Source organism: Mytilus edulis, chromosome 1 (assembly GCF_963676685.1).
Source record: "Mytilus edulis chromosome 1, xbMytEdul2.2, whole genome shotgun sequence".
Taxonomy (NCBI): Eukaryota; Metazoa; Mollusca; class Bivalvia; order Mytilida; family Mytilidae; genus Mytilus; species Mytilus edulis.
Genome location: NC_092344.1, coordinates 89,586,696 through 89,600,924, shown reverse-complemented (window position 1 = coordinate 89,600,924; position 14,229 = coordinate 89,586,696). Strand labels below are relative to the sequence as shown.

Here is a 14,229-nt window from a genome sequence, read left to right as displayed (position 1 = left end):
CAACTTTTCCTCAATCCACAAAAATTGATACCCACGAAAATAAATCAATCCACAGTATACAAATCGCTGTTGAAATATTTCCCCGTTTATGTGACTCTTAAAAGAATGTTAAAAGATTTGTCATTCACTAAGTTGTAATCCTTTGTTTCTGTTTTAAATACTTTTATGTTTAACCCTTTACATTGATTTTGAAGCACAATAATTTCTATATAGTTTTTTTTATATTAAATATTTCTTTTAGGTAAATGAATATGGCAGAGCGAATGTGACATATCACCCCTACATTTATGAAGGAGCAACATGGATTTTACCAGATGCCACCGTGGAGTTCAGGGAATCACTTGATGAAAGAGACAAAGGAATAAGTTCAACTGCATGTACCTCTGGTTTCCTAAACAGTAATACAGTCAAAATATGGGGCACTGTTCAAGGAGATCTTGCTGACTTACTGGTAGCTTCAGGTATTAACATATATACATATATATACATAAACATATGTAAACACAAAGTATGAAAATGATTATATAAATAGAAATTAGTTTACGCAAATCTGTAAAAGACTAGAATTTCTATTGCAAGCAATAGCCCATGTCACCTTAACCCCATTGCCTTAGGAAGCCATTTTGATAAATTTAGATGATAAAGTGACTTATAAAGAAAATTCTGTATTAAAATCTGTCATTCTGCAGGCCTTTCATTTCTAACAGATTATTTCCTCTATGAATGACATTTATGACATTATTGGTTTATTTTTAATTTGACATCTGATGTGTAAGCAAGTTAGTTTATAATTAAGAAGTTGAAACTTTTCAGTTTTCATATAAGCAAAATAGGCATACCGATAATTTTATTTTTGTCAAATTTGCTTTTGACTTTTCTTATCAGCTTTCATATACATTAGATATTACTTGCTGTTAAATGTAATTGAATTCTGTTTAGGAGCTACTCTGATCTTTGAACTCTCAGCACCTAGACAGTTGAAGTTTTCTAACATTACTGTACAGAATGGTGGAACTTTAGATCTTCAGACTACATATGGTGACGAAAGTGATTTGGTACAGGTAGAGGTAAGTTTGTTTATTTACAGATCTTAGATTCTCTGTGTAGATAAGAATAACCGACAAAGTTTGTTTAATATTGTATTGAAACTTTGACCTTTTAAGGATTATGACTAAATTAAATGATCATTGCTAGCGTTCACATTTTCTTATGCTGTTATTTTTGTTACACTTATTGGAATATAGAATTAGTTTATATAAAGATATTAATGTGTCACATTCTTCATTTTGAGACAACTGTCATTTCATTTTATCATTTTAAGGGAGATACAATTGCTCAGAACTAGTTTATCTTTGTAACATTTGAAACCTACTATATTTTCCTCATTTGGGCTCTAGTGGATAGTTGTCTCATTGTAAGACATCAGGATTTGGTAGCCATACTGTAAATTCAGAAATTATTGCGTGCATTTATTATTGCGATTTTGTCAGTTAAGACTTAAATGCGATTTTAATTTTTACGATTTTGAGAAAAACCCTGTTAAATTGATATAAAATATTTCAAAATGCGAGCTTAAATTATCGCGATTACAACTTTGTTGCATTTTTCGCAATAATAAAAACCTCACAATAATTTCTGACTTTATAGTAACCATTATGATGATTGGATGAAATTTAAGGTAATAGGTAAAGCATCTGTATTAAGTCAAGACTAAAATAATTTAAATAAAAGGAGTTCCTCAAATTATATTGAAATGAGGATATGGACTTCTATGTTGGTGAGCATGTTTTATTGTTTATTTTTAACAAATTGATTTTGAACAGGTAAAAAGAGATGGTCATACAGCTATAGTTAATGTACAAGGTGAAGGACAGTTCCTGGTCAGAAACCTGCAATTAGAGACGGACATTGTAAAGATAGACAACAGTGGTATATTGAGTGCTTCTGGTCAAGGACTGACTGATGGGGATGGAGTAGGCTCCAGTAATGGAGGAGGTGGTTATGGAGGTAGAGGAGGAGCATATGCCACTACAGGTAAGTGAAGTAGAAACTAAAAGAGTATTGGATGCCACATAACAGAGGTGATGACTTTACTTTGTTATAATTTCAATTGAAAGGAAAAGTATATTTTCAGTTAGTTTGAAAAAAGGCCATCAATATAAAATGTTTTAGGATATAAAATTTTTTAGGATATGAAACGTTTTAGGATAATTATATTTGGAAAAAATTACTCTGTGTGAAATGTATGTTGATCAGCCTGTGGACCATATCAATTTATTCTTTATTTAAAATTATTTACCAAATAAGGGAAATGGATTTGTCAATGGGACATATATTAAATCATATGTTTTTGTTTAAGACTATTTACCTGGTAAAGAGTATGGATCTATCTATGGACCTTGTCGGTTTGGCAGTGGAGGATCTAGTGCAACCACATCATATGGAACAGGTTTGCTTCATGATATATATATATTTTGCTAATGTGGGTCTCTTGCTTGTATAGATGATAATTATATAACAGGATGTATGGGACGAAATGTTTTTTATTATTTGACATCAGGACTATGAGTTTGGAACTTAATTGACCATTTTTTTTACTATCAAATCTTATGTTAAGATAAAAAAAAAAAATGCAGATGAGCTTCTACATAGCTGTAATTATAAAATTTAGGTTTCTATTTACAATGAATAAAATGAAAATGATTTTTATGCCCCACCTACGATAGTAGAGGGGCATTATGTTTTCTGGTCTGTGGGTCCGTTCGTTCGTCCGTTCCTATGTCCGTCTGTTCGTTGTACCGTTCCTCCGTCCATTCATTCGTCCCGTTTCAGGTTAAAGTTTTTGGTCAAGGTAGTTTTTGATGAAGTTGAAGTCCAATCAACTTGAAACTTAGTACACATGTTCCCTATGATATGATCTTTCTAATTTTAATGCCAAATTAGAGTTTTTATCCCTATTTCATGGTCAACTGAACAAAGAAAATGATAGTGCGAGTGTACTTGGGACACATTCTTGTTATGAATATATTTTTTATAAAAACTTTTAAAAATCCTAAAAGTTTAATATTTTTCTTAAATATCAGATGATGGTCTGAATCAATCAAACTTCAAAAAATTGAATGTATGATTTTCTGTGAGATGATGTCTAAACGCATTCAGTCACTGTAGAAAATTAAAAAATTAAGTGATGAAGGTCACAGGAACTTATTTTATTTAAAATAAATATTTGCTTTAAGGTGGAGGAATTATATTGTTAAATGCTACCAAGACTGTGATAGTAGAAGGATTAGTGAAAGCTGATGGTTTAGATGGATCCTCCTCTGTTAGTGGTGGAAGTGGTGGATGTATTTACATTGATACCCATAGTATTGAAGGTCAAGGTACCATGCAGGTGAGTCAATCAAGATAACTGGTATTTAGTGGCAATGAACAAGCAGATGATTGCGTATTTTAGTTGATACATCGATATGCATAAGCTAGTTCCTTGTTGATTACTGCACTTTGTTCATAGTGTTGAATACAAGCGCAATCCAGTTTCTGTTATGCAATGCTATGAAAAGAAATGAGAAATTTGCATGGAAGCATTTTTGTGTCATGAATTGATCCACCATCTTCTTTTTTTCCATATACAGGTGAATGGAGGTAATGGAGTATCCAGTTCTGGTGCTGGGGGTGGTGGCAGGATCATGGTTTACTACAAAAATACAGATTTCTGGCAAGGAAAATGGACAGCCTATGGTGGTATCACTGGTTCAAGTCCTGGGGGAGCTGGAACAGTTTTCTTACAGGTAAAATATAATAAGTTACTGATTTTTGAATAGTTTCCTTTTAGATCAGGTAATTTGTCGATGATGAAAACCAAAATTTAAGGCATAAATAAAGTATTTAAAAATTGCTATATATATACTGTGGATTCATTTATTTTTGATGGATTGGGGGAAAATCATAATTAGGTAAATTGTTTTTTTTAATTTTATACAAACCAATAGTGAATTTATACTTCCTTATACTTAAAAAAAATCATTGTTTACCTATACCCATGAAAACCACGAAAATTGGAATCACAATTTTCAATAAACCTATAGTACAGTTATTTAAACTTAATATGATATAACAGCACTTAATATTGATTTGAGCTACTGAGTTTAAATTTTCAGCTCTTTTTAGATTTAACGTATGTTTATGAATTACAACTTTACATCTGATAAAGTAATATCCAATTAATTTATTATCCAGGACACAATAACTGATATAACCAACAAAACCTTGATAATTGACAACAATGAGCAGGATGTGATATCATCTCAGATATCTGCCTACACAACTGCAGGTTATGCTGCTGATCCTGGTCGTACATGGATATCTGACAGTGACACTGGAGCTTTTGAAAGTATTAGAATCCTAGGGAAGGCTCATCTAGCTCTACATCCTGACTTAAAGGAGTAAGTATTTTTATGTTTCTGATAGCATTTGTAAAGTACAAAAAGGGACTTATATTGAGGTCTTTAAGTGGTACAGGTAGGAGGTAGGATATAAATTTTTTCTCCTTTATTGAGTGTATCCCTACTGTTATTTTTTTAAATCAAATTAATGAAGTTTTCAATTTACTGAGAAATAAAAATAGTTTCAGTCAAATTGATTTAAGTTGTTATAAGTGTGTTCAGAAATGATATGAACTATTGTTGTTTACATGATATCCAGTGGTAAATATATCTTGCATGTTCTGGAGGAAAAGTTTGAATAAGATATATCTTTTATGGAGAGAGGGGCATTCCATATAAGGAGCATCAGATTCCATGTTTCCATTTTGACTGTACATGGCTACATATGTGTACAGCCAAATTGTTTTATGTCCTCATATTTTGTTCTGAAAATGTGCTCATGTAGAAGTGGTTGAATCCAACCAAATTTTGTACCTGTACCAAAACAAGCTATCTGGACCATGGGCTATTCTTTGTCATGGTTTGTATCTCTTCTTTCGGAGAAGGGTATTGGTGGTTGATCTTGTCTTTTGTACTGTCCAATATTTTTGTAATTCCTGTTATTTTTTTTAACGTATTAATTTTTTTATCTTTTTTTATCAACAGTTCATTCCAGCTGGAATCATTGAAGTTTGAAGGTGACCACACTGGTGTGCTCCATGTAGGTGATGGACAGACTATAGTTGTTCAACATCCAGATGACCTTGATTTTATTATGAATGTCTACATTTACGAGGGAGGATTATTGATGTTACCAACAGCATTTGATTGCTATAATGTCAGCTTCGTTGTTTGGTAGGTATAGTATTTGATTTTACTCTTGCAGGCAAATTACAGGGTTTTACAGAACTCTTTATATATTGTTCACCATTTGCAATTTTTGAAAATATTATAGATTAAAAGAATGGATGAAAATAAAACTTATGAATTGACATGTATGAAGCCCTTTTGTGGTTTTACCTTCATCAAAATGCTTAAATCCATATTTTCAAAAGTAAAAAACATATAAATACTTGGATATTTGAGGAGCAATATTATCAAAAAGACACCAATGAATAGTCGAACCCATCTTAAGGTAAGCCTATTCTGGTTTTGGTATGTAATGCTTTGTATGTTATTACTAGGGGACGTCTAGGAGTTGTGGACATGACTGTGGGTGATGGATGTATACTGAAGTTAGGAGCCACAGGAGATACCATATCTACCACAGGAGGAAAAGGGATATACGACTTCAATAAACTGACTGTCAAAGCTGGAGGGGAAGTTACTGTTACAGATGATCTGACCAATATTAGCAGCAACCTGACAATAACAGTAAGTCATGACTTAACCTGACTGGACAGAAGTAGGTTACTTTTTCAGATGTTCTAACTGTCCTGGACAACAACCCAACTATTAGAGTTCAGTAACCAAAACTTCAAATAAAAGATTACTGTTATAAATGAGGGAAAATTCCAAATATAATTTGCCTAGCTGTCATTGCCTAGCTAACAGGAAGGAGTTGGTATTGTAATAAGAGGCACTGACTTTCACACATCAAACAGTTTTCACAAAAAAATATTGCAAAACTTTTCTATAAAATTCAGTGAATATTGCTCTAAACAATCATTAAAATGTTAAGGCACAAAGATTTTAAGCATAACAGGTGAAAAATAAAATAAGAATAGAGATTTCAAAAGATAGTAATACTGAATTATTAAAAAAAAACAACACTAGTGCACTGATTATAAGATAAAATGATTTTTTTCTGAATTTTAGGCCGGTACATTATGGGTCCAGGGAGGAGGACATATTCATGCTGTCCATGTATACCTCACTGCAGAGAATCTGATTGTAGATGATCTTGGACAGATAAATGGTGACAAACATGATATAACTTGTTCAACAGGAGATGGCTTTGGTTCTAGTAGTGGAGCTTCAGGTAGGTAGATGAAGATGAAGGTAAAATCATTTATTGTACAGCAATGTTATACTTTCAGTAGAATTTAACCAAAAGATAGCATGCAATATATCTGGTATTGAACTACTGATTGATTGATTGATTGTCGGTTGCTTAACGTCCAGTGGCAAATATTTCCTGCATGTTCAGGACCATATTGAACTACTGCAATACTGTTTTAATTTTATGACACAACTCATATGTTAACATCAACTTTGTCCAGTAAAATACCAATGAATTTGCACTCAAGAATGAGCAATTTGATATGATTCTAAAGGCAAAATTCACCTTAATCTGTACAGTTACCCTTTAACAGTATTAATCCATTCACTGAAGAATTCAGATATATTGATTAACTTTGAGTTTACTTTCCATAAAAAAAATGCTTACAAAATTGAAACATTTTCTTTTATATAAGAAATCTGCTCTTTAATAGTTTTTTTGACACATTCCCCATTTCCATTCTCATTTTGATTAACTGTACAAAAAATCATACTCTAGCTTCACTGTTTAAATGTAAGAAAATAATTATTATTTCAACTCACGAAATAAAAAGTTCTGGTCAATGGTAAAATGATGCAATTCTAAACAATTTCATCAATTTGTTCAATGTATTATATATTTGCTAAGCGAACAAATGGGATGAATGTATAAATTCATTGTCAATCATACCAAATTACCTTATTTATATTGATTTGAAATCATGTAATTTGACATAAAAGGTGCTGGACATGGAGGTAGAGGTGGACGTGGCTCAGGACAGACAAAAACAGGTGCCCCTTATGGACAGGTATTTGATGCCGTAGACAGAGGTTGTAAAGGAGGCAATGACAATCTAACAGCGTCTGGAGGCAGAGGAGGGGGAGTGATATTCCTTCAAGTGTCTGGTATCCTACAGAATGATGGGGAGATCAGTGTTAATGGTGAAAATGGACAGGGATACAATTCTGGTGGTGGAAGTGGTGGTTCTATCAACATGGATGCCAATCTTATTAAGGTATGACCAATTGTTAACACTGTTATTTTTATGTAATTACGGGTGCATATTAGAGTATCAAATTTAAACAGGTTTATGTGAAATTTTGTTTTACAGTTGTAGAAAGTTCAGTGCTATTGAGGAAAGATTAATATTAATGTGGAAAATTTATGGTAGGGTAATGGAAGTTCAAGGGTAAAACATGTATACTGTGGATTCATTATTATTTATTGTATATTTCTATTTGAAGGATTGTTTGGGTACATGTGAATCACAAACTCAAACGTTTAACAAATATAATTACAATTTTTTCGTAGCCTTTGTATGCAGAGATTTGTAAAACTATGAAATCAAATATCCATGAAGATGCAAGTTTTCCTCAATCCATGATAATTGGTACCCCCCAAAAATAATTGAATTCAAAGTAGTGCAAGGATTAGTATTGATGTAGAGAATTTATTGCAGGGTTATGGAAAGTTCCAGGCTATTGGAGGAGATGGAGAAGGTTTGGGTGGTGCTGGGTCTGGAGGCAGGATCTCAATGGACTTCGCAGATAACAAAACCTATGTTGGGTCATTTGATACCTATGGTGGTCTCGGTGAGAATAATGGTAGCCCTGGAACATCCTTCTTCTACCACACTGGTATGGTTTATTTTAAGACATCTAGGTCACAGAAAATAATAAAATACTTGTAATGTTTTTTTATTAACAGTTTGACTAACAATTTTTAATGCTTCCAACAAGAAAATTAACTTGTTTCTAACTATATCTTGTAGTTCTTCTTGTAATTGAAGTAACACTTGTGTGGCAAGTGTTTGGAAAAGCCAAGAACACAAATAAATGGAACTAAAAACTAAACAAACAAAAACATAAAAGATCAGTTACAGAACATAGGTGTTTGTTTCACTAAATGTTGTTATTAATTGCAGCACTGTGAAGCTACCATCATCTTATCAATTGAATAATGTCTGGTAACAAAAAGCTAAGATTTCTATATTATTTGATAGGTTACAGCCATAGTACACTGTTACTGAACAATCTAAACAGAGGCCCTGATGGAGATAGTAATGTTATTGAGGACTATTCCAACCTGGAGAGTGATCAGCTCAGAGCATGGTTCCTTCCTGAACATGGTAGACATACACTTGCAGGTACTAATTCTCACTTAATCTTCTTTTACATCTAAGTTAAAATATTATTTTGAATATTGATTAAATAAAAGGTTTTATTTAATCAGAATTGATGTAGCATAAACAGTTTTGCAGTTGTAAGTGACATGATTTTATTGTATGTAGTTTATCCTTCATCCAATGTTGTGTGCATTTGACTGCTCCCTACAGTGTTTTATTGAAATAAGACAATGCATTTTGCTAAGCTCATAAAACCTACTAAGTTTCAAAAATAAAATGCTCATCAATAGTGCAGAAGATAAGGTTAGATCTCTAGCTAGGTAAAATAATCACTCAAATCTACAAATAAAATTTAAAAAGACTTATGTAATTATTTTAATTTTTACAATAACAATTTTTTTAAAAGTGAACTGAATAGATATGTAATAGATGTGTTTGATTTTCTACATCTTTGATGACAAAATATGGACAAAGTTAAAATTCTGACCTCATCTCATTTTGATAAACTATCTGGCATATATCTTCATATGATAAGTGACTCTGTGACAGAGCCAGGAATAAGATTTACAACTGCAGCACTAAATAATAATTTGTACTGTATTAAAAGTGACAGAGCATAATGGTTTATTATAAAACTTTTTGATATTTTGATTTTAGGAACAGATTCCAGTTATTTTTTCAATGAGCTGCAAATTTACGGAAAGGCTCAGCTAGCAGTCCTAACAGATCCAGTAGAAAGTGATGCTACAATTTATTTTGAGAACATGATCGGAGATAGATCAGGAGCCATACATGTAGGAAAAGGACAAGTAATGGATCTAGAGAGACAGAAAATAGATCTTCCATTCAGTGTCCATGTGTATGATGGTGGTTACCTTGGTTTGGCACCAGACACATTCATACATGGAGTTGATATCTTCTTAAACGGGACATTGGCAAATATAGACAATCTAACATTATACCATGATGGAAAATTGTGGCTAAATATAGAAGGCAGGACTAAAGACCAAGAAGCAAGCAATTATGACTTCCAGTTTGTGCATGTCAAAAATGGGGGATATCTTCATATGATTAGTGACCCTGTGAAGGAGCCTGGAATAACATTTAGAACTATAGCACTGAATATTGATGGAGGTGGTTTAGTGAAGGGAACACACATGTATTTTCTCTCAGAAAATATCACTATTGATGCTGGGGGAACATTATCAGCAGATGGATTTGGATATGAACTGGCTGATGGAGAAGGGACTGATGCAGATGGAAATATCAGAGAAGGACTACATGGTGTGATCAATCCGGGACTGGGTTATACTGGTACTGTTGGTGCTTCCGGAGCTGGCCATGGAGGAAGTGGAGGCAGGGGACATGGTTGGTTTATATCTAAAGGATTAGTTTTGAAGACAAAATAGAGATAAAATGATGCTTTTTTATGATTCATATTTAATTGAAGGTTAGGTGTTATAAAAGTATAGAAAATATTTGTACTTGCTTTGATTGAAATATAATTACAGACTGCATGCTCCTCTTGCATCATTGTTTACATAATATATGTACAGAGGGTGCATATGTCTGATTAAAAGATATCAGCATTTTTTTAACAGAAAATTTTAATTGATTTTTTTAATTATTTGTTACAAAAAGTAAATCTTACCTATTTGTTAAATTAATGTGATGATATATTTCAGAAAATCAGCTTGGAGGAGAACCTTATGGAGACATATACAAGCCTTTGTTGTTTGGTAGTGCAGGAGGTGGTCCAAAAGGAGGAGCAGGAGGTGGTAAAATATGGCTGAATGTGACCAACACCATACTTATTGATGGACTAATGACTGCCAGTGGAGAAAATGGACAGATGGATAACAGTGCTGTCTCACAAAGTTCAGGTGGCTGGATGAACTCTCTCCCTGGAGGAGGAGGTAGTGGAGGTAGTATCTGGTTGTTCTGTCAGACTGTCACTGGATATGGTAAAATAATGGCCAGAGGTGGCAATGGGTCTGTTGGAACTCACAGGAACTATACTACAAGTGGCAATTATAGCAATTATATGTCATTTGAATATGGAGGAGGTGGTGGCGCAGGTGGCAGGATGGCCATGTACTTCAGAGAAAACAAGACATTCAGTGAGTTTACATACCTAGCTAATGGGGGATGGCCTGGAAAGGAAGATGATGACTCTGAAAGTGGTGGACCTGGGACAATCTATATTTATGACATGGTTGAAGATCATAGAACATTACTTATAGACAATGATGGTGCTCCTAACCCTCGTGAAAAATATGTCTATTGGAATAATAGGCTCCATGATGGTGGCAGAGCATGGATTCTGCCTCAGTCAGGGACCCATGAATTTGCTGACAAAAAGTATGTGTTTGAGTTTGAAGAATTACAAATTTATGGCAATGGTCATCTGGCTGTGTTGAATCCTAGTGACATCACAGTTTTTGATTCAGCTGTGTCTGGAACAGTATCTGCCAATTACAATGTTACCATTGATTTTAAATACATGATTGGAGACAGAACTGGAACAGTTCATATTGCTAAAAATCAGGTATTGGACTTGTTCAGGGAAGAAATAGACTTGCCATTCAATTGCTATGTGTATTTTGGTGGTTTCTTAGGATTAGCTCCAATGACTTATGTCCATGGCGTAGACATCCATCTTGCAGGTGTTTTGTCGAATATTGAAAACATAACTTTACACCATGGAGGATATTTATGGTTACAGAATGGTGGACGGACACCAGCACAGACGTTCAGTCATTATAAATTTGATTACATTCTTATTCAAGACGATGGAAAGATTGATTGTACAACAGATGCTGTAACTGACCATGGAATCACATTTTATCTAAAAGCTGTCACTGTTGAAGGAGGTGGTATATTCCACGGAACCTACATGACATTTAATGTAGAGAATGTAACGGTAGATGATGGAGGAGTGATAACAACAGAGGGCAAGGGTTACAATATGTCTCACAGTCATTCATCTCATTCAAGTCAGTCAGTCCATGGAGATGTCAATCTAGGGATACCATCCAGCACTTACGGTGGTGGTGGCCATGGTGGCAGTGCTGGTGAAGGTGTTGATTCCCAAGCGGCTGGATTTGCCTACGGTAATATCTATGAACCAGACAAAGTTGGCAGTTCAGGTGGTTCAGGTGGATCTGGTGGTGGTGTTATATGGATGAACGTAACCAATACAATTATGATTGACGGAGAAGTAAATTCCAGGGGCGGTGATGGAGCTGCTGGTGGAAGTGGAGGAAGTATCTGGATTTTCTGTGAACTCATCAAAGGTTATGGTAAAATAACGGCTCATGGTGGAGATGCCACACATGAGAATGGAGGTGGTGGAGCTGGTGGCAGAGTGGCAGTCTACTTTAATAGAAATGAAACTATGACAGCATTTAGATTCCAGGCTATTGGAGGCAAGGGTGGGTTGTCTGCTGAAAATGGTGGTGCTGGTACTGTTTTTGTCTATCACATGCTTGAGGATCACAAAACTCTGATTATTGACAATGGAGGACACCAGCCAAAAGACAAATTCAATGTTATTGATGATTATTCAGATCTGTCTTCTGACAGCTGTAGAACATGGATTCTACCTGTGTCTGGAAGTCATTACTTTGCTGGTGGAGGCTACCAATACCACTTTCATGAATTACAGATGTATGGAGCTGGTCACTTGGCCTTTTTACCTGACCCTGTTGACCATGAGGTAGATGTCTTTTTTCTATACATGATTGGTGACAGATCTGGAACTGTTCATTTAGGCGACAACCAAATTATGGATCTTGAAAGAGATGAAATTGATCTACCATTCAGTGTGAGGGCATATGCTGGGTCATACTTAGGTTTGGCTCCTATGACAATTGTACATGGTGTCAGTATCTGGATGCATGGAGAACTTGTCCACATTGACAATTTAACTTTACATCACAATGGTTTATTATCAATGGAGAGTGGTGGCTTCACAGAAGGATTAGATCCAGACCACTTTGAATTTAACTATGTTCGTATCCAGGCCAACTCAACAATTCAGTCACTGACAGACCCAGTCACAGAACCCGGTATGGATCTATTGGTCCACTTCAACCTATTTATAGAAGGTGGTGGAACTTTGGCTGCAACTAATATAAGTATCCAAGCTATTAATATAACAGTAGACGATGGAGGATCAGTGCATTCAGATAGCTTGGGTTATAGATATACAGATTTGAAGAATGGAAATGTCAACTTTGGACAAGGTGTAACTCATGCTTCAGGATCATCAGGTGCTGGTCATGGGGGTACCAGTGGTAAGGGAGCAGGTACCAGTCTGACAGGACAACCTTATGGCCACTTGTATCAACCATATATTCATGGTAGTGCTGGTGGTGGAAATGGTGGCCAAGGTGGTGGCATGCTATGGCTAAATGCCACAAATATGATTGAAATTGATGGTGAACTACGATCTAATGGAGGAGATGCTAGAGATTCCAGTGGAGGAGGTGGTTCAGGTGGTAGTATATGGGTATATTGTAGAGTGTTCCGTGGATTGGGAACTATTGCTTCTAATGGTGGCAGTCAGTATAGCAGTGGATCAGGAGGAGGAGGGGCTGGAGGGAGAGTAGCTGTTTACTTCAATGTAAACAATACATATCTGGGTCATTATGAATCACATGGTGGTAGTTCTACAACACAGCCTGGTGGACCAGGAACTATCTTTTTATACCACCAAGATTACGACCATTCCACTCTATACATAAATAATAACGGTCTAGAAAGTGATGTAGGTATGATAGGAGACTATACTGATCTCAGTGAGGACAGCTTCAAGGCATGGATTTTACCTAATGCTGGAAAACATTGGCTGGCTAATGGCAATGACGATTATAGGTTTGAAGAATTACAGATCTATGGTAATGCCCATCTTGCTATTCTACCTGAACCATTTGAAGATGGAGTCACTTTACACTTCCAGGATATGATTGGTGACCGTACTGGTTATGTCCATGTTGGAAATCATCAGACAATGGATCTACGTAGAGATTTCATTGATACTCCATTTAACACATATGTCTATGATGGCGGCTACCTTGGTTTGGCTCCAGACACAAACTTGGAACGAGTGTTTGTCAGACTAGAAGGAACTATGGATCATGTGATCAACATGACTTTGATTGATGGAGGAGCTTTACAACTTCACTTGACAGGATCAACAAACAAACGTAACAGACTGAACTACCATATTAATGGTACTACAACAATCAAAGCTAATTCCTACATTAACTGTTCCAATCCTAAGGCACATGCGGATCAATATCAGCTAGTGTTTAATTACATTACAGTGGAAGGAGGCGGAGCTATCAATGGATCGTACATGAAAGTCTTTGCCACTGATTTGACCGTGGATGATGGTGGCATCATTAGTGTCAACAATGGAGGATATGACCCTAATACTGGTGATGGTAAGTCTTATATAATAAACAGATATCAAACAGGAATAAGACTTATAATTAGACCATTGGTTTTCCCGTTTGAATGGTTTTACACTAGTAATTTTGGGGCTCTTTATAGCTTGTTGTTCGGTGTTAGCCAAGGCTCCGTGTTGAAGGCTGTACATTGACCTATAATGGTTTACTTTTTTTTTAAATTGTTATTTGGATGGAGAATTGTCTCATTGGCACTCACACCACATCTTCCTATATCTTTTATATGAC

General features: G+C 35.1%; 1 protein-coding gene across 1 annotated transcript in view; it reads left to right on the top strand.

Annotated features, from left to right (window-relative positions):
• LOC139489686 (uncharacterized) overlaps positions 1 to 14,229 on the top strand; it is a 56,675-nt gene that overhangs the window by 21,500 nt on the left and 20,946 nt on the right. The window contains exons 14-28 of the mRNA XM_071276400.1: positions 242 to 461; positions 940 to 1,067; positions 1,824 to 2,034; positions 2,360 to 2,449; positions 3,237 to 3,391; positions 3,633 to 3,788; positions 4,237 to 4,442; positions 5,088 to 5,276; positions 5,606 to 5,795; positions 6,240 to 6,402; positions 7,143 to 7,417; positions 7,862 to 8,039; positions 8,405 to 8,548; positions 9,185 to 9,895; positions 10,213 to 13,977. Of these exons, the coding sequence (XP_071132501.1) occupies positions 242 to 461; positions 940 to 1,067; positions 1,824 to 2,034; positions 2,360 to 2,449; positions 3,237 to 3,391; positions 3,633 to 3,788; positions 4,237 to 4,442; positions 5,088 to 5,276; positions 5,606 to 5,795; positions 6,240 to 6,402; positions 7,143 to 7,417; positions 7,862 to 8,039; positions 8,405 to 8,548; positions 9,185 to 9,895; positions 10,213 to 13,977 (6,781 nt within the window). The remainder of the gene's footprint in view (positions 1 to 241; positions 462 to 939; positions 1,068 to 1,823; positions 2,035 to 2,359; positions 2,450 to 3,236; positions 3,392 to 3,632; positions 3,789 to 4,236; positions 4,443 to 5,087; positions 5,277 to 5,605; positions 5,796 to 6,239; positions 6,403 to 7,142; positions 7,418 to 7,861; positions 8,040 to 8,404; positions 8,549 to 9,184; positions 9,896 to 10,212; positions 13,978 to 14,229) is intronic.